Source organism: Rhamphochromis longiceps, linkage group LG4, assembly GCF_057381845.1.
Source record: "Rhamphochromis longiceps isolate RC_006_pf linkage group LG4, R_longiceps_female_GT1.1, whole genome shotgun sequence".
NCBI classification, from domain to species: Eukaryota; Metazoa; Chordata; class Actinopteri; order Cichliformes; family Cichlidae; genus Rhamphochromis; species Rhamphochromis longiceps.
In genome coordinates this window covers 3,468,766-3,488,168 of record NC_140560.1, presented here as the reverse complement: position 1 = coordinate 3,488,168, position 19,403 = coordinate 3,468,766, and the positions used below count along the sequence as shown (strand labels likewise).

At 42.1% G+C, this 19,403-nt stretch overlaps 2 protein-coding genes across 3 annotated transcripts in view; one reads left to right on the top strand and one right to left on the bottom strand.

The window, feature by feature from the left end:
• Positions 1 to 19,403, bottom strand: part of LOC146670826 (uncharacterized) — a 411,199-nt gene that overhangs the window by 298,038 nt on the left and 93,758 nt on the right. The gene's annotated exons all lie outside the window — the stretch shown is intronic.
• gng13b (guanine nucleotide binding protein (G protein), gamma 13b) lies at positions 8 to 17,416 on the top strand. Of its 2 annotated transcripts, XM_085402923.1 has the most exons (4): positions 8 to 480; positions 835 to 1,100; positions 11,851 to 11,977; positions 13,299 to 17,416. In XM_085402923.1, the coding sequence occupies exons 3-4, from the start codon at positions 11,880 to 11,882 to the stop codon at positions 13,402 to 13,404; spliced, it is 204 nt and encodes a 67-aa protein (XP_085259049.1). In that variant the 5' UTR covers positions 8 to 480; positions 835 to 1,100; positions 11,851 to 11,879; the 3' UTR covers positions 13,405 to 17,416. The 2 variants fall into 2 exon arrangements, with proteins under 2 accessions (XP_085259049.1, XP_085259048.1); XM_085402922.1 differs by lacking the exon at positions 835 to 1,100 and having other exon boundaries at positions 11 to 480.

The following is a 19,403-nucleotide window of genomic DNA, read 5'->3' as shown; positions in this document are numbered from 1 at the left end:
GGGAACACACTCTTCCTCTCGCTCCTACACTCACGCGCGCGCGCACTGGCGCTCATATAGGAGGATCCCAGCAGAGAAGCGGGCAGCGAACGACGGAGCGCGCACGGGACCAGATCGTTAACTTGTCGTTTCCCCGCCTCATTCTCGTGCAGGTTCAGCAGCTGCAGCAACAAACCGGACTACCGGCGAACAGCGAGACTCCTCCAGCGCTCCAGACAGCTTCAGACTGGTCGTCATCGCGTCTTTTACTCTGGAGACTGCGGATTTTATCCCTGATCTTTTCCAGCGGATACCGAGAGTGCACACCGCCTCTCCGAGATAAACTAAGTCTACGGACATTAAGTGCGCTATTTGTTTTCTAGCAGAGGGGGGAAATCAGTCTCCGTGAGTCAGGCCAGCTGTCTTCTCGCCCTCTCCTCCAGTTTAACTGCACCGGTCAGACTTGGAAAGAGCAACAGCCTCCGCCAGCGCATCAGTGAGGTAGGAGAGCCACATTATGCCACCGTACACTATCTTCTGTGGCTGCTCTGCCAACATAGCGGGGCCTTTATTAATATTACAGGCTCGCCTATTCGCATAAAGCACGGAGGTCAAACTGACCCCTAAATGAAACTGTGGATTTTATTTTAATCTGGGCAAGACGATAAGTACACTCCTTATGCATCTGTGTCATAGGCTGGGTTTTTTCCGTGCGTACTTCACAAACTGCAACCACGCAGGCTATACAGAACCCACGAATGTTACATAAAACTTATATTTGTCCTCTGCACTTTCTCTTCCTCCTCCTCCTCCCTTTTCTCTCCCTGGCCTCTTTTGACCCTGTTCTGGGGATAGATGGTGCTCCGGACGACGTTTTTAGGGAGGGAGTGAAGAGTTGTGAAGATTTTAATTTTTACACTTTTTCTTTGGTAATAAAAGGATAGTAAACTTAAAATGACCTAAAACCGTCTGGTTATGAGAACGTGGACCCCTGGATCAAGATATAAAAGCTGCACAACCCCCAGACTGAGAAGATCGTCTCTCCTTTTTATTATTTTTTTTATTTTCCGTTTTATGGCTGAGTGCTTTGTAGTTCATTAATACCAAGCCTCTTCATTGTGGTATGTAATGTGTGTCTCTGTGGTACGTTTGCATCTCATTCACCTCTCTTTGCCATGGTTTTCTCTACTCACAGCTGTTTGTGTCTCTCTGTGGTTCATTTCTTTGCAGCGGATTTTTGCAGTTTTCAATTTCCGTCACAAAGAGATCGTCTTAAAACAAATTTACTATAGATTTTACATGTGTGTTGTTTTCGATCTCTTTGCGATTGCGTTCTATCTCTTTCTACACGTTTTATCTCTACTTATAGCTGTTGGTGCTCTCACTCCTGTCGTCTTTGGTGTATAGGTGTAAGCTTTGCATCTCTTTGCCGTTGTCTTGTGTTCTGGGGCAGGCACCGCCACCCCTAGTGTATGCGTGGCCCTGTGGGGAACACGCATACACCCAAACAAAAACATGCACGCAAACATTAATTCCATCCAATCTAGTTCATGCCTGCATTGATCAGGTTCCATTGATTGGATGTTTCCCTCATGCAGACAGGGCCCCACTAGTGTGATAACATCTGGACTGATCCCAGCCACTTCAGAGCTCACTGAAGTGCTGCTGAAGAGATTAGCTGGTTGTAAAAGCTCAAACATCATCTGTCAGAAGCTGGCATTTATTATCCTCAGCAGCATCTCATCTTCAGTTTAACTACAAGGAGCCTCTTCTTTCTTTCTTACTCGCCACTCTCAGCTGGTCAGAAGAGCTCTGCCTGTTCCTTTCTATGTTCCTTTCTATTTTTAGCTTCTATTTACAATGCAGTAGCTATAGAGGCAAGAGGAGGCTCTCATTCTGTTTCCATCATCAGCCTCTCTGCCTCTTACTTATCCTTATCTGTCACAATTTATTTATTTTTGCTTTGGCCTTACCTTCCACCAACTCTTACACTTTCACACTTTTATCCTTGGCTTTCTAATTTAACCTTGAGCTATAATCATAGCAGTCAGAAGGACCACGAGTTAAGCATTCAACAGCAGTACCTCACAATAGACCTGCTCCACTCTCTCCATCACACACACACACATATCTATAGTATATGTGAGGGGCGAGATAGCAGAGGAGACGGGGGGTAAAGGTTAATCTCTGGATGCTTTTGACCCAAATCGCTACGTGACCTATATACCCTCTCTTAAAACAACCACCCCACTTTAACCTTCACACACACAAACCCAAATATATCTTTTTAAAAGCTTCAGGCATACACAGATATGTGACAGCCTTTTTAATGCAGACCCAGAGTCTGACTAAATGTTACATTTTTGAGGCACTGTGAGTTATCAAAATACTGAAAACAGATTCAGTTCATAGAAATAGTTGATTTTTTTTTATAAAGAACATGTAATTAACTTGTTCTTCATCTTTTATAAAACTTGAGCAGACTCTTAAGAAAAAGATGACCTCCATTCATGGCAAAGTGTCCCAGTTTAAACTTACAGCTCTGTATACACTGCAGTGAGCTCTGCAAAGACAGCCACACCTTGACCAAACACCATATATTACTGCTCTGAACTACCTGTGTGGTAAGAGCAAAGCCATCATCGCTAAAAGCCGGTCAACTCTTTCCCCCCTGGGAAACCTGTTAGGGGTAACCCTAGTTTCTCTTTTCTAAGTCATATTTCAGAGCTGCATCCAGGTCAAACATGTTTTTGAGGGTAACAGTGAAGGTGAACGCCATGTTTTGGAAAAGTGTTTTTCATGTTTCGAGCACCAAGAGGCAGAATTCTTTTAAAGAGATGTAAAATGAACAAAATCTATTAAAACCGACAAAGAAAGTTTACACCGCCTGAGCTACAAAATGACCACCGCATCCAACTACCGTATTTTCCGCACTATAAGGCGCACTTGAAATCCTTTGATTTTCTGAAAAATTGACAGTGCGCCTTATAATCTGGTGCGCCTTATGTATGAATTCTGGTTGTGCTTACTGGCTCAAAAATCTGTCAAAAATATTTTAGTTTGGTAAGCTACGAAGCCGCACCGCTTGATGGATTGTCTGAGCATTACAGCTACCGTAGTCAGGAGCCTCGTGGAGTAATCTGGGTCCAAAACTGCAGCACACTGAGAGTTAAAAACTGTCCAAATTCTTTCATCTGTAATAAAATGATCAGCGTTGCTGCTTTACCAGGTGTAACAATTAAGTTTAACATCCAGGCATCCATGAAAACAGGATTTATTAAATTTAACAGAGTTAGAAGTTAGCAGGGAGTTAGCTCGCTAGTTTCACTAGTTACCTAAACATGATATAGCATGTTCTGACTGAGAGATTTCTGAAAAATTCAAACGTACAGCTCTGCTATCACTTCCAACATGAATGAAGACAGAAAACTAAACACCAGTGATGTTTGTAGGGTTACGGAAGTTGGGCTAGCTGCTATATAACGATATGCTACGTGATCGCTAGCGACACAGCTATGTTAGCATAGCATAAACACAGTGAAGCTGGAGGATGAACGCTAACTTTTTTTCTACTTGATAAAAGTTAACGTGAAGGTTCTTCATGGTTAGGGACAAATGCAATCGCATGGCAGGATGCTGTAAACGGACCAAACTGCAGTCAGGAGAACAACTGAGATAATCCATCCACAATACGAGGTTAGTCATTAATATACTGCAACAACATAGAGCAGCTGCAGAGAATTCAACATTAATGAATCAATGGTACAGAAGTGGAGGAAGCAAGAAGAATGAGTTGAATAAAGTTTGATTTATCTGACTTCTTTGATTCGCTTAATGCGCCTGATGGTCCTGGTAGTTTATTTTACTTATCTGACTTCATTACGAGATAACAAAGCTGTGTTTCCAACAACTACATTGCCTACATTCCCCTCCTGGGAAGTGTGCAGCTTTCTTACACGATGCTTGTGCAAATGATCCACCTACACTCAGGATCATTCCACATTCATAAAAAGCAGCACGCTCTCTCGACTCTAACAATGCTAAGATGTATAGCCAAGTTAAGTGCTGAGCAAGTATTTTAACATGCTCGACTCCAGAGGGAATTTTCTCACATTCCCACTTTGCTTGATTACAACAAGGTCGTTTCCATCATTTTCAGGTAGCTTGTAATATCTGAGAAAACTGTGAGTGTCCCCATGACACTCTACTGCCCTTGGTTGGTACAGTAACTTGCTCCAAACGTGAAGGTGAACTGTTCCGACTCTCATCCTGACCGCTTCATGCTTTACTGCATGTTGCCCGGTTCATGCAGGCTGTCACGGCTCGATGAACCCGGCAGAACTACAGGATGAGCTAGAAAAAACAAAAACACACACATCAGACTTTGTCAACTAACTGACAATATCAACAGTGCTGTGAGCTTTGGCTGTGGAGTGCCTGTTTGGTTCTGTGACAAAAAGAGCGCTGTACATCCATTACACACCCTTACGATATCCTGTGTGAATGTGAAGCTAGTCGATGGTGCTGTGATGGAGGGGGAAAGACTTCCGACATGCTCATCCTCGTAAGTGTGGTGATAGAAGCTACGAGGAAGCCGGGGTCTTCCCTGTGATAGTAAACAATGCAGGGCTTATGAGATTAGTTTAGAGTAACATTAGCAAGGGATCGCAATAAATTTGACTCTGATTTATTGATGTTTTAATATACATCACAAGCACCATTACACGTGACTGCTGGTTTAGAGTAAATGGGATATAATTGATAGTTTTTTTCCACAACTGCCATAATTGGCCGGAGAACAAAAAAACGGAGACGACTGCTGTGAGAAGCGACAGATTAACTGCCTGAGACAGTCAGAAACAGATATCAGAGAGCAGCGAAAGGATGGGAGCGAGAACGCAGCAGAGTTCTTGATCTTTTCTGATTCAAAGCCCACAGAGTAAGATATCAGTAAACCACATGGCAGTATAATGGTGGAGTCTTTCCATTATTTACTCTGTGTGGCGTTTAAAGGCTGTCTAAAGCAGAGCTTTACCAGATAAACACAGACATATTTACACAGTTGGCTATTCATCCAGTCCCATTCAAAGTAATTGGAGATGGAGAGAGACAAAGGTGTATGATAGAAAGAAAGAAATAGCTGGCATGAAGACGACGTTTAATTCTTGGGTTCATTCAATGACTGTTTATGATAGACGAATTTTTCTCATTACTTCTGGTAGTATAATTGTATAATTCAGTTTTGGCATTCTTGTTGTTCCCAGAAAAAAAGGCTGTAGTTGGGAGGGGGGTCAGTGCATGACTTTCCGAGCATAAGCTGGGAATTAGCATCCAAATTAGCCCTTATACACAATCGCATTTTTAATCTACTTATTTGTAGCAACCAAAATACTCTGAAGAAAATAAACGTTTTTTAAAAATCATACGCTTTTTTTTTTAACTGCAAAATGACAATACCAAATGTAACATTTAAATAATCACTGATGAGCTTTTCCATTGCTTTCCTTTGCGATCAGCTTCAGTAATATAATTACAGCAACAAAAGTAGCGGATAAAACATAAACATAAATAATTATGACTGAGTCGTCTCTAGCAGACTGCAGAGCTGAAAGATCAAGCCAACGTGGAGGTGCCAAACGCTGCAGTTCCTCTAACGGCCACTTGAGACTGACTCTGTTGACGAGTCAGTCCCCACAGACTCCATGTAAAAGTGACAATAAAGCACTAAAAAGCACGTTTACAGCTTTAAAAACGTGTTTTGGGATCTATGGATAGTTTCTCCCTTCATGACAGCTATGGCGTTTACAGTTGAGGGCATGGTTGCTTTGACAGACGCGCCAACACAGGGAGCTGTAGCTGTCTGCGAGGTCTCACCTCTGCTAACTGCAGTCACTGAACTTGACCTTTAAACTTCTGGTGCTTTAGGCGCCTTTTACAGTATCCTGATGAAATTGCTGGACTCGTTTAATGGCTTGAAATCTGTCTCGTTAGTGAAACTGCACGCTGACTGTGCCATGCATCTCGAAATTTGGCAGATTCTTGTAAACGTAACAGTTTGAAACAGCAGCCCCCCCCCTTTCTTTCTCAGCATTACCTGCAGGCAGTAAATCCACATCAGCAGCAGCGGTGGTGGTGGTGGGAGGATGGAGGAAATGACTTGTAGTGACAGATGTCTGTGTTCTCCACGCTTTCCAAACTCCACTCTCTCTCTTCGTGTCGGGAATATTGTTCTGCTTGTTGATGTTTGACGTTTCCAGTGAAATATTTGATACAGCTTGTACAGTGACGTTGCTACTGTAGCCACCTAAATGTTATCTTTAATTCCAAGCTAAGACTCAAACACTTTGTGATGAGCGACATCACGGGTTAACATTTCCACCGGGCATCATCACTCGCTGGTATTTTGTTCAAACAAAGGCAAATATTCCATTTGTAGCTTGCTATCGCCAGTGTGTGAATGTGTGTGTGAATGGGTGGATGACTGAATGTAGTGTAAAGCGCTTTGGGGTCCTATGGACTAGAAAAGCGCTATACAAATGCAGGCCATTTACCATATTCCATTTTCATTTTAAGACTTGTGCAGTAAAGGGAATCTACACCTGCCTTCCCAGGACAGGAGTAACATAGATCAGGGAAGAGAATAAGTGAAAGAAAAAAACCAGGGAGGCGATCAATAAGTGGTGCAAAAATAAAACAAATAAATAAAAAAGAAAGGAGTCAAACAGAGACGCTGCCAGAGAAGAAATAAGAGAAGGAGGCTGAGAGGAGTGGAGAGAGAAGGATGGAGCAGACAAATAAATGTGAAAAAGAAGAACAGGTAGAGAGTGAAAACAGGGATGAAGGAGATGGTGAGTGATAGAGTTAGATGGAGGAAAGCATCCAATCCCAGTGTTGTCTCTAGAGGATGCTGCTGAAACCTGATCTCAGCCGGGAACTAGCCACCGCTCTAGTCCTGTGTGTCTAATATTGGTAAGACACACACACACATTGTCGTGTAATATTGCACCTGGTGTTTTCCTCATACTCACACGCGTGTGCACCTCACCGACTCACCGATTGCGCATCTCTCCTCGTCTCTCTCAATCTTGCCTCTTTTTTAAAACCACAACCTTTTTACCCGTCTCTCAAATAGCAATGACGTGCTAAAGATAAAAATAAATAAACATGTCAGCCGGTGTTTTACATTGACGCCTGAGGCTTTCACATGTTCAGAGTGATGATTGATTCATTCTGTTCCAGAGTCCTAAATATCAGTTTTCAGAGGGGAAAAATCATTAAAAACCAGTTACGGCTTTGTGTTGCTCAATATTACTGTCCTGATAGTATCAATCGCCTCTTGTACTAGTACATTTACTGTAATGCGCCAAAATGTCAAGTTGGTGCATATCTCACTCCAGGGTTTAACTACTGTTAGGGATAATTTTTCATTTAGGGAAATACATGTCAGAGCGATACATTTCAAGCTAGCCTAGCAGCAGCCATCGGTGGTATAAAAGAAGAACGCAGCTCTCTGGTGTGAAAAATGAAGCAAACATACAAGTGCTGTGTTCTTTTCATACAAAGTCAGAGGATCATATGGAACGGGATGATACTTAAGGTTGCTGGGAAAATGTACATTCCCTGGCCAGCTGGTGAGTGGATGCTGGAGGCTGCCAGCTGTTGCCGGGTGAAATTGGTCACAAAATCGTGCTGCACCAAAACCTTCCTTGTGATTGTGTTGGTCGCCAGGAGATGTGGTTCCCTGTAGTTAGTATGAAAGATGCTGACTTGTTGGTCTTCCTCAAGTTTCGCTGCAGTTTGGTGAGTAGTTTGCAGGGAAGCTGGGAACTTCCCTGCAAACTATGGACTGCAGCAGACCTCTGCTAGAGGAGCGCAATAAGCTATGCACAAGAGGAGAAACCAATGACGTCTTTATATTTTAAGTTCATAACTGTCTCTCAAAAGATAGTTGTGCATATAGCATATAGCAAACGACAGGCTTTGCTGGACAACTGACTGGATGCTTCTTTTGGATCCAGACCATGAAGTAGTTGTCAGATTCGGGGCGCTGTTTCCTGCCTGAATATAAGCCCTCACTCACTAAACTGTCATAAAGGACAACTGCGTAGTATCAACCATTATTCAGTGCCCCTTTAAAAATACCATAGCTGTTTCTATTCTGAAGGATCTCAACAAGATCAATTCTGAGTGCCGACTAGACAAGCACTCATCTCACCCGAATCCTCACATGACTCATAAAAGCACACACGGGGGTACATAAGCACAAGCACACGTACGAGAGGGGCTGCGTATTACTGAGAGAGTGGAGTGGACACAAAGCGTGGGAGGGGAGCAAGAGAGAGCAGGAGGGAGGAACGGACCAAAAAAGACGCTGCGGAAGAGAAAAAATACTCCACTTTTGTGCAGAGTTGGCCACTGAGAGATCCTGTAACTGATATTAATGTCGCATTGTTTATTAATTGTAAATCAGATGATCTGTACAGGTACAGATATATGTATACATTGTTTGTAAGGAGTGCCTCAGTGGGTTATGTCAGGACCTGAATATACTCTTTAATGGGAACAGATCAGCAGGATTAATGATTCAATTCAGTTCAGTTTTATTTATATAGGAACAAATCACAACAATGACCTCAAAGTGTTTTATATTATAAGGTAAAGACCCTACAATAAAGGAGCAACATTACCAATAAAAATAACTCATTCTATTACAAGATTATTGCAGAAAAAGTAATCTGTAAGAGTACTGTACATAAAAGATTAGCTTCCGAGATTGAAAAGTAAAGCCAGCAAGAAGTGGCTTAAATTTGCATTCTTTCCAATGGCCAGCAGGGGGCAAAAAGGCATGACCTGTAATTGCAGTTATCTCTTATCTCACGATAAAATACACTGATGTTTTTTGTCTCCATAGGAGTGATTCTGACTTTAGCTAATTGCATTTCTTACTTCCATGGATGAAATGGATATGACCTGCAGTGCATATTACTGATGCATTAGTCTCTACAGGTTGTGTAAAAGAAGTGCTGATCCCATTATGTCGGATGGATGGATCAGATTTTCTAATTGCATATAGTTTTAGGAACTTATTTCAAGATCTTTAGGAAGAAGATCGATCTGACTGATAGCTGCGCTGATGCTTGAAACCTGTGCGGATGAAAAGAGCAGGACAGTTCCCAAACATGATGACAACAGCTATCAGGAGCCGTAAAATTCAGTTATGCCTTTCAGTACTTTAGATGTCTCATACATGACTATGGCTGTGGATATGGATGATAAGCTTTGGTATTAGGTGCTTACAGATTTCTTTCAATACTCACCAAATCCTTGGGGGTGGCTGCTGGGGGAAAACAGAGAAAAAATCAATCAATTAATAAACAGGAAATATTGTTTTCCAAGCATGTTACCTCAACATCCTTGTTTGGTGGTTCATCAACACCACCTATATACAGTGGGGCAAAAAAGTATTTAGTCAGCCACCGATTGTGCAAGTTCCCCCACTTAAAATGATGACAGAGGTCAGTAATTTGCACCAGAGGTACACTTCAACTGTGAGAGACAGAATGTGAAAAAAAAATCCATGAATCCACATGGTAGGATTTGTAAAGAATTTATTCGTAAATCAGGGTGGAAAATAAGTATTTGGTCACCTCAAACAAGGAAAATCTCTGGCTCTCACAGACCTGTAACGTCTTCTGTAAGAAGCTTTTCTGTCCCCCACTCGTTACCTGTATGAATGGCACCTGTTTGAACTCATCATCTGTATAAAAGACACCTGTCCACAGCCTCAAACAGTCAGACTCCAAACTCCGCCATGGCCAAGACCAAAGAGCTTTCGAAGGACACCAGGAAAAGTATTGTAGACCTGCACCAGACTGGGAAGAGTGAATCTACAATAGGCAAGCAGCTTGGTGTGAAAAAATCAACTGTGGGAGCAATCATCAGAAAATGGAAGACATACAAGACCACTGATAATCTCCCTCGATCTGGGGCTCCACGCAAGATCTCATCCCGTGGGGTCAAAATGATCATGAGAACGGTGAGCAAAGATCCCAGAACCACACGGGGGGACCTGGTGAATGACCTGCAGAGAGCTGGGACCAAAGTAACAAAGGTCACCATCAGTAACACACTACAACGGCAGGGAATCAAATCCCGCAGTGCCAGACGTGTTCCGCTGCTGAAGCCAGTGCATGTCCAGGCCCGTCTGAAGTTTGCCAGAGAGCACATGGATGATACAGCAGAGGATTGGGAGAATGTCATGTGGTCAGATGAAACCAAAGTAGAACTTTTTGGTATAAACTCAACTCGTCGTGTTTGGAGGAAGAAGAATACTGAGTTGCATCCCAAGAACACCATACCTACTGTGAAGCATGGGGGTGGAAACATCATGCTATGGGGCTGTTTTTCTGCCAAGGGGACAGGACGACTGATCCGTGTTAAGGACAGAATGAATGGGGCCATGTATCGTGAGATTTTGAGCCAAAACCTCCTTCCATCAGTGAGAACTTTGAAGATGAAACGAGGCTGGGTCTTCCAACATGACAATGATCCAAAACACACCGCCCGGGCAACAAAGGAGTGGCTCCGTAAGAAGCATTTGAAAGTCCTGGAGTGGCCTAGCCAGTCTCCAGACCTCAACCCCATAGAAAATCTGTGGCGGGAGTTGAAAGTCCGTGTTGCTCGGCGACAGCCCCAAAACATCACTGCTCTCGAGAAGATCTGCATGGAGGAATGGGCCAAAATACCAGCTACTGTGTGTGCAAACCTGGTAAAGACCTATAGTAAACGTTTGACCTCTGTTATTGCCAACAAAGGTTATGTTACAAAGTATTGAGTTGTATTTTTGTTATTGACCAAATACTTATTTTCCACCCTGATTTACGAATAAATTCTTTACAAATCCTACCATGTGGATTCATGGATTTTTTTTTCACATTATGTCTCTCACAGTTGAAGTGTACCTCTGGTGCAAATTACTGACCTCTGTCATCATTTTAGGTGGGGGAACTTGCACAATCGGTGGCTGACTAAATACTTTTTTGCCCCACTGTAAATACTGCTGAAACATTTTCTGTAAATGTTTGCTTATATGGACCCGTAATATAAAATTGAGCTGTTATTTTTTAGGCTGCTGTTTCAAGTTTCCGTTGAAACCACAGAACTAACTTTAGCTTTAACTTTTAGCTAACTTTTAGCTAACTTTAACATTTTTAGGTTTCTGGATTTTCAAATGTAACCAATTATTCTTTAGGTTTAACTAGAAATGTTTATTCATTGGTATTACTTATTAAAGCTATATATCAATTACATTTAGTTACGATTTTATCAGCTTACCCACCATTTTTAAGTTAGACTCTGCTCGCTTGCTAACCCAATTTCACACATTTGATTGTGGTAAATATGGTGCAATATCATGTGTCTGTGGGTGTGTCTGTGGGTGTGTTGGGACAGCACTGAACATGTACACACAATAGCACAGGAGAAAGATTAGATTGAGCACAAATACATGCTGTCCTTTTCCTCCTTTTGAGTACAGACGCAAAAAATTTTGTGACCTTAGTATGAAATTACCAAAGTATTCATTAAAGCCATGGAAGTGGAAACATGAAGCCCAAAAAACACAAAAGAAATCAAACGAATGTATCCTGTAGAGTTAAGAGAGTCTGTCAAATTTTTGGCAGCTCGGTTGTACTCTATGAACATACCAGCCTCTATTCTCCCTCCTGTAGGTGGAATCACTAAGCAGCAGTCATAAATCAGATGCACTTTGTGGTGTTCTTGCTGCAGGGCACAGATGTATTGAGCGTGTCTGCCTGCTATTTGACAGCGCTCTATATAAATATAACTGTGGCCTCCTCCCACTTTGTACAGGCAGAAAAGCCCTACAACAAGCTGCAGCCATGGATGAGATGGACCTGCCCCAGATGAAGAAGGAGGTGGAGAGCCTCAAGTACCAGCTGGCCTTCAAAAGAGAGAAGTCCTCCAAAACAGTGACTGAGTGAGTAGTTACTCCACTGCTGTGCTGCGCAGAGTTCACGACCCTGAAATCAACTGTGCACAAAAAAAGATAAATCGCTCTGAGCCTCTCAGATTGAAAAGGGAAGATATTTGTTTTAGCTAAATATGCCGAACACACTGGTAACTGCATTTACAGGAAGAGGCTGGGGAGAGAAAATAGAGCTATACTAGCTGTTACTATCTCTGGTTGTGTCGTCTTACTCATTAATTCAGTGCATTATTTTAAATTAGTACTAGTTTGTGTATAGTTTTGAGACCAAGTTCAAGTTCCCTCATCAGCAAATGGGGCTCAGTCAGAAGTCAAGCCATGTACTTGCTTCCATAATGTGGCTCAGCACTGTGTATGCTCCCCCGCATGCCTGTATGCACTGTCAGTAACATCTGGGCATGCTCCAGATGAGCATGATGGCGTCTTAGGGAGTCTGTGAGCTGCTATAGATCGGCTTTGGTACTGTTTGGCTTCACCACTAAGTTTATCTGTCTCGCCCTCTCTCTGCAGTCCCATCAGATTAAACACCCAAGGAAGCATTTCATCAGCACTGGGCCTTTTCACACCAGACATGTAAAATCAAAAATGATTTTTCAAATCCAGATCAACAGATCTGACCAATCAGACCGCTTGTAGCCCAGAATGCACACTGCTAGAATTTACTGTCACTTTTTCTCAGTGCTCTGTGTGTGTAATTGCCTTAATGTTGTTGTTCACAGGATGCAAAAGAATAAACAGTTATATATATATGTTATAAAATGTACATTCAAAAAGAGAATGAAACTGAGAACCTGCTTTTGTTTAACGTGTTCATTTTGAATTTGATGCCGACATCTGTGACATTATGGGATTTAAAGTTTAGGAGCAACACATGCTGCCATCCACACAGTGTCAGGCCTATTTCACTAAGACAATGCAAGACCTCCCTCTGCACTTATTTCAAAAGCATAGTCCAAACTGTTCAGCTAAGCATGAATGGGACAACATTTTGTGTTTCAAACTACTGCAGACACTAAAGAAGAGGTCATGCAAGGCAGTAGAAAAAATGCTTTTTTTATTTTATTTTTTATTTTCTGCTGGCTTCAAATTCAAAATCATAAACGTCTGCTCTTAATAAGAAACAGAGTTGTACGTTAGAACTAAAGTACACAAACAAAAGTTGCAAAATTGAATATAATTAGTTACTTATGGTCGCTCAGTTTATCCTTGTCCTTTTGCCTTATATGGGAAAGCGGATAGAGGACAGATTGTGGTAAGACTATACCACAGGAATTTAAAAAATGCCGCTCTTTCTATTTTTCTCTCCACACAGTTTGGTAAAATGGATAGAGGATGGTGTCCCAGAGGATCCCTTCCTGAACCCGGAGCTGATGAAGAACAACCCCTGGGTGGAGAAAGGAAAATGCATCCTTCTTTAGATTTAACCATTTAATGACCCTTGAATTTCAACACACATGCCCTACAGATGACCCCTGAAGCTGATCCTGTGAATGCACCGGCAGGACAGCGCCACCTAACCTCTCACCGTGAATGTACAACAGCTGGCAAACCTAACCCTCTCCCCAAAAACACACCCCAAGGGCACAGAAATACACGCTGACAGAGACACGCATTCACACACTTAACACTGCAAGTTTAATCCTGCCACGGCAATGCATCGTTTTTATGATATGACAGAAGTGATCGATACTTGTACTACGTGTCTTTATATGAATATACGACAACTTTTATTTATGCAGCTGCCAGTCACAAGCTTATTCCCTTTGCAGTTTTTTTCTTCCTAAATTTCCTAAATGCGTTAAAGATGTGTAATGGAGTCACGTTCTCACTGCCAGACTGACTGTAGATCTGCTGGGGGAATTTTGTTCCATACTGGAAATGACCACCATTACAATATAACGAGTCAGACCCCTTTAAACCGAATTAATAAAGTCTTTGATGAAAAAAAATGAACTAAGAACTGATAAGATAGTGATTTGTAAGTAAACACATCTCCTTTTCTTTTGACAGCCTTTCAACCAAATACAAGCTAATATCACCATTAGCATCACATTTAGCTAGATTCACCATTAGCATGACCATTAGCATCGCCATTAGCAATAGTTGCGCGGCTTCCTTTTCCTAAGCTACATGTAAATCGCTTCCAGCTCTGCTCCAGTGCAGTGCAGGGTGACAGTGACGACCCTGTACCTGTTTATCCCGTCTTTAAGTATGACGTCATTAGCTGTGTCTGGGCCCAAACTCCGCTGCAGGTCAAACGATCACTGAGAGTTAAAAACTGTATAAATTCTTTCATCTGTAATAAAATGATCAGCGTTCTGCTCTACCAGGTGTAACAATTAAGTTTAACAACCAGGCATCCATGAAAATAGAATTCATGAAATTTAATGGCTTTAAAAGTTAGCAGGGAGTTAGCTCGCTAGTTTCCATCTAAATATAATATAGCATGTTCTGAGCGAGGGATTTCTTAAACAAATTAAGACGTACAGCTCTGCTGTCACTTCCGACATAAATGAAGACAGGAAACCAAACAGCAGTGAAGTTTATAGGGTTTACTGAAGTTGGGCTAGCTGGTATATAATGATGTGCTACGTGATCGCTAGCGACACAGCTATGTTAGCATAATATAAGCAGTAACGCTGGAGGATGAACGCTAACTATTTTCACTCGATAAAAGTTAACGTGAAGATTCCCGATGGTTAGGGACAAATGCAATCGCATGGCAGGATGCTGTAAACGGACCAAACTTCAGTCAGGAGAACAACTGAGATAATCCATCCACAACACGAGGTTAGTCATTAATTTACTGCTGCACGGGCTGGGCTGTAGTTACATCGTAAGGTTTTAAAAACTGAGCTTTAAAGTGAATAGCGGTAATAAAAACCGACAGAGGCCGACAGTGATCACTGCCTGTTTGTAGGAGCTTTTTGAGATTAAAAACAACAAGACACAAAGCATTGAAACATGTTAAAAACACAAAAGCCTTATTAAACGCAGGGTAGTTTGGGCAGGATTCATCACCTCATCACTTAAAGACCGGATAACTGAAAATGGCAGAGCAAATTGACCAATGTGCTAACACAAAGATACAGATGAAACATGTCCACGCACTACTTTCCAAAGTAGTCTGCACAGACACATTTCATTTCATCTGAAGTGCATGTTCATTTAGCTTTTTCAGTGTCTAATAGCTATCCAATCCATCAACGATGCATGAATGATTATAGGAGGAGTAGCTTCAGCAGCACGTCTGCACGGTTGGTGTAGCTTACAGAGCTTACAGTAGTTACGTGTTTAAATAAAACAGGAAAAAAGATGTAAAAATGTGCTTTGGGCTGCAAAGTATATATCACAGGTAGAGAGCATTCTGTTATGCTGCCTGTGTGGGCAGCTGGTATGGTTTAGTGTATCTTTCTTTGTATTTTTCTCCATATTCAAAGCTTTAGCTTGGGGGCAGTTGTAGTCCATTACACGATTGCGGAGCAGGCCATGACCGATATCTTGTCCTACTATAAACTGCAAGTCTTTATAGGTTCTCACGGGACACACAAGTCATCAAAAAGCTAATTTTATATCTACAAGTGTAATTAACAAACAGTTACAGATGAGACTTTTACACACAAAACAGACTCATTTAAATGATTTAAATGTGGAAACAAGCCTTTGCATGGTCTCTGTGACTCTGTGCAGAATGTCTGTAGAGGTTCAGAACTGCCACACTCGAATGCAGGGTGAAATCTGTATAATGGTGCACACTTCCTGACAGTCTTTTCTCTAAGGCACCCACAGTGTTCAGCTTTGTTAAGCTCTCACGCTAGAAAAGTGACGAAAGTAACAGAAGAATGGAAAGAAAGAAAAAATCAGGGAGAAGTGTGAAACTGGTGTACTTGTGAGCTTCGAAAGTCGGCGGACGGGCTCCCTTCTCAGCACTCTGCTGGACCACCTTAATGCATAACGTAACATAACACATGAAACGTTCGCAAAATATCTCCCACAGACTAAATTTACAGCCAGTGACTGAAACTCCAGCCTTTACGTGCGATAAACAACTTGCATGGACCCAAGAAGCTTTCACAGCTCTCCGCTCAGTGTGACTCCTGCAGGTTTTCATATGTAGTTTTAAAATAGCTCATAAAGCATGGTTATCCCATCTAGTCCTGCACACAGTGTTGTTGTTGAGTGTCATAGCAGCTCTGTTTGTGCTGTCAGAGCAGAACTCTGGGTCTCTGGAGGGGTTTGAGTTCCTTCTCCTCCGTAGCTACAGCCCCTAAAGGCTACACAATATAAGCACACACAAATACAGACATGACAACCAACACAGAAACATATATGCACATATTGTCTCTCTTGACACATGTACAGACAGACCAGTTTAACTTATTAACTTATTTATTTATTTATTGACAAGATTTCTTCTTCTTCACGTTTCTTTTTTTTCTTGTTTCCTGCGTCTCCGCTCCCTCTTCCTCAATCCCGCCCTCCAAGATTAAAACAAAATATATCACAAAAACGACCAAAAACGACTTCTTCACCTTGCCGGATCACCATCTACTACTGCCTTGTACACAGTTTCCTTAAAACGAGAATGTAAATATGTTGGCATGATGTCCAGACATCGCTGCCGACTGCAGAACAGGCGGCGGTTGCGCGTGCATGCGACTGTAACTGTGTGTTTGTGCGTCCATGTTTTACAAAAGAAATTTGGACTTTAGGCTCCCATGTGTACTGTAAAGCACACACGCACAGCTGCATCACACAGACACAGATACACTGCTTAGTGAGAATGTGTATGAGGGGAGGCGCGGCAAGGATGTGGGATTCTCTAAAGGACTCGGGACAGCGGAGCCTCAGGTCATCCTCATGAATCTCTTCTTTTTGTGTTTCCCCCAAATGCTGCTCCGTGATTGGATGGATGAGCAGTATTTTATTTTTCGGACATTAAAAACTCCATTTGAACACATGTGTTACCCATAAAGAGCTATTAAACACGATCGTCTACATAAAAGAGTCTAATATTAAGTCTAATACCTACTGATCCCCCTGAAATTGCTCTAAAGGTTTAACACTCACTCTGGGAAAGCAACAAATGCTGGCCACTGCAGGCTAAAGTAACAAGTACATGAGAGGACTCCTGAGTCTGCCTGTCCCTCGTCTGTTTTTTTCTGTCTAGCTACTGTAACTTTACTTGTTTTTTTTTAATATACTCTGAACGTGGGTATGTATGTATGTTATAACTACTATAATGACAACATAAAACCTTGTCTAAATATCTAGCAACATATTCCTCGTGAGAGTGGTTTGGAAAAAAGATATTATGCATCAGATCAAAATTCCTAGTGTGAAGATGACAACGAGCAATAAATTGTAGATCATTTTTTTATTGAATGTTTTACAAAAACATTTATCTTATCGAATAAAGTAGAAGATTTTTAGACAGCTTGGGTGTCCTGGCTGGTTTTTGTGTGTTTTCTGCTTCTGTATGTGAGTAAAAGGAATCCACACCAGGACTGGTGTTCAATGACTGCTGTAGGTGGTATCGTCCACAGCAAGGGTGGGTAGACCAATGCAGTAGCAAAGGATATAAAGTGTACTAGTATAAAATATGCTGTTTGATATATTCATACATTTCACAAATACTGAATGATTACATAATTCAGCTTCCTCACTGACTACAAATGATAGTAATACAGATCTGCCACCAAAGAAGCAAAACAACGGGATATTGGCCAAAACGAGCATTTTATCACACTGAATAATTACGTGATTACTAGCCAGTCTACAGGTAGTCCCTCCCGCCTCTGTCACTTTGTCACACCTTACTTACTTTAGTTATAGGACCAGCTGGGGCCTTTCTTTGTGCAGTTTGCTACTCCATGCCAAGGTCGCCCCTCCATTTACTGTCATAATCGGGTCTGGATCAGGTGCAGTTTACATCGGGTTTGAAAGCAGATGGACTAAAGGGCCTTTTAGTAGCAGCTCTCTTTTTCTTGACTGACTGGGCAGAGTCAGGCAGACTGTCCACACAGAGAGAAGGATAATACTCTGGTCTGCTTCATGGAAGCATGTGCAGCATGTACTGCTTTACAGTTTTTGCCCGTTGCTTGAACACATTTGGCAAAACGTCGCTCATTGTGCCAAAACTCTAAACACAAGTAAACACGACACAACACTGGGAAATATACCATACACATCTGTGCCAAAATGAAACTCCACTCCCAAAACCTAAACTCTGCTGTCAAAACCTGACATTCCTTTGTCAAAATGTAACTCTGTTGACAAAATGACACATACTTGCATCATATGCAAACACTTACAGATCAGGGGGAACACACTAGTCTTCTTTACATAAAACACTGCAGTCCTTGATTTCCATTGTTCATTCAGAAGGCATATTTTCAGGAGACACATTTCCAAACAACCAAAAACGCAAATAGACCTACTCAATAGTGTACATCGCAGTACCATGAATTCAGATAAAGCAAAAAAAACAACAACAACACAATAATACTGCAATAGAAAAAACACTATACTGTAAACACAAAAAACCATGACAATTGTGCATACGTGGGCTCATGGATCCCGCCGTCTGTTGGGGTCTGGCCACAGGACCTCATCAACATCGCAAGCAGTGTCCTCTCCCGCTGGGCACCGGGGAAAATATCCTCTTGCATGTCGAAACCATCCATGGATTGCTGTCACCTGAATGTCGCCGCAGGCCTGTTCCATTGCCTGCAGAAGAGGCATGCGGGCATGTGGTTGGCGGTCATATACACGTCATCTCCAAGCCTAAAAAAATCCTCAATAGGGTTTAAAAATGGTGAGTAAGGGGGCAAGTATACCACTTCAAATTGATTGTGGTTGGAGAACCAGGCCTGGACCAGAGCAGCCCGATGGAAACTGACATTATCCCATATCACCACAAACCTGGGCTGATCTGCTCTGTTCTGTACAACTATATCATGGAGAGCATCTAGAAATGTGAGTATGTGTTGGCTATTGTATGGACCTAGTATTGCATGATGGTGCAGAAGCCCTCGAAGGCTTATGGCGGCACATAATGTGATGTTTCCCCCGCGCTGCCCTGGGACGTGCACAATTGCCCTTTGGCCAATTACATTACGACCCCGTCGTCTTGTTTTGCTCAGGTCGAATCCAGCTTCATCAATGAAAATGTATTCATGAGGCTGTGCAGCTCCATCCATGGCCGAGATTCTCTGAAAAAAAGGGGAACATGTCACTGTACTACAGTGCTACACATACAGCACCCTCACCCCATCACACAGGTACCTGTGTAGCTCTCAGAATAGATCCATGTGGTACTGATATGGTACATATTCAGCTCGAAGTCAGAATCAGAATCAGAATCAGAATGGGTTTATTGCCAGATGTTGAGGTTTACAACATTAGGAAATTGCTG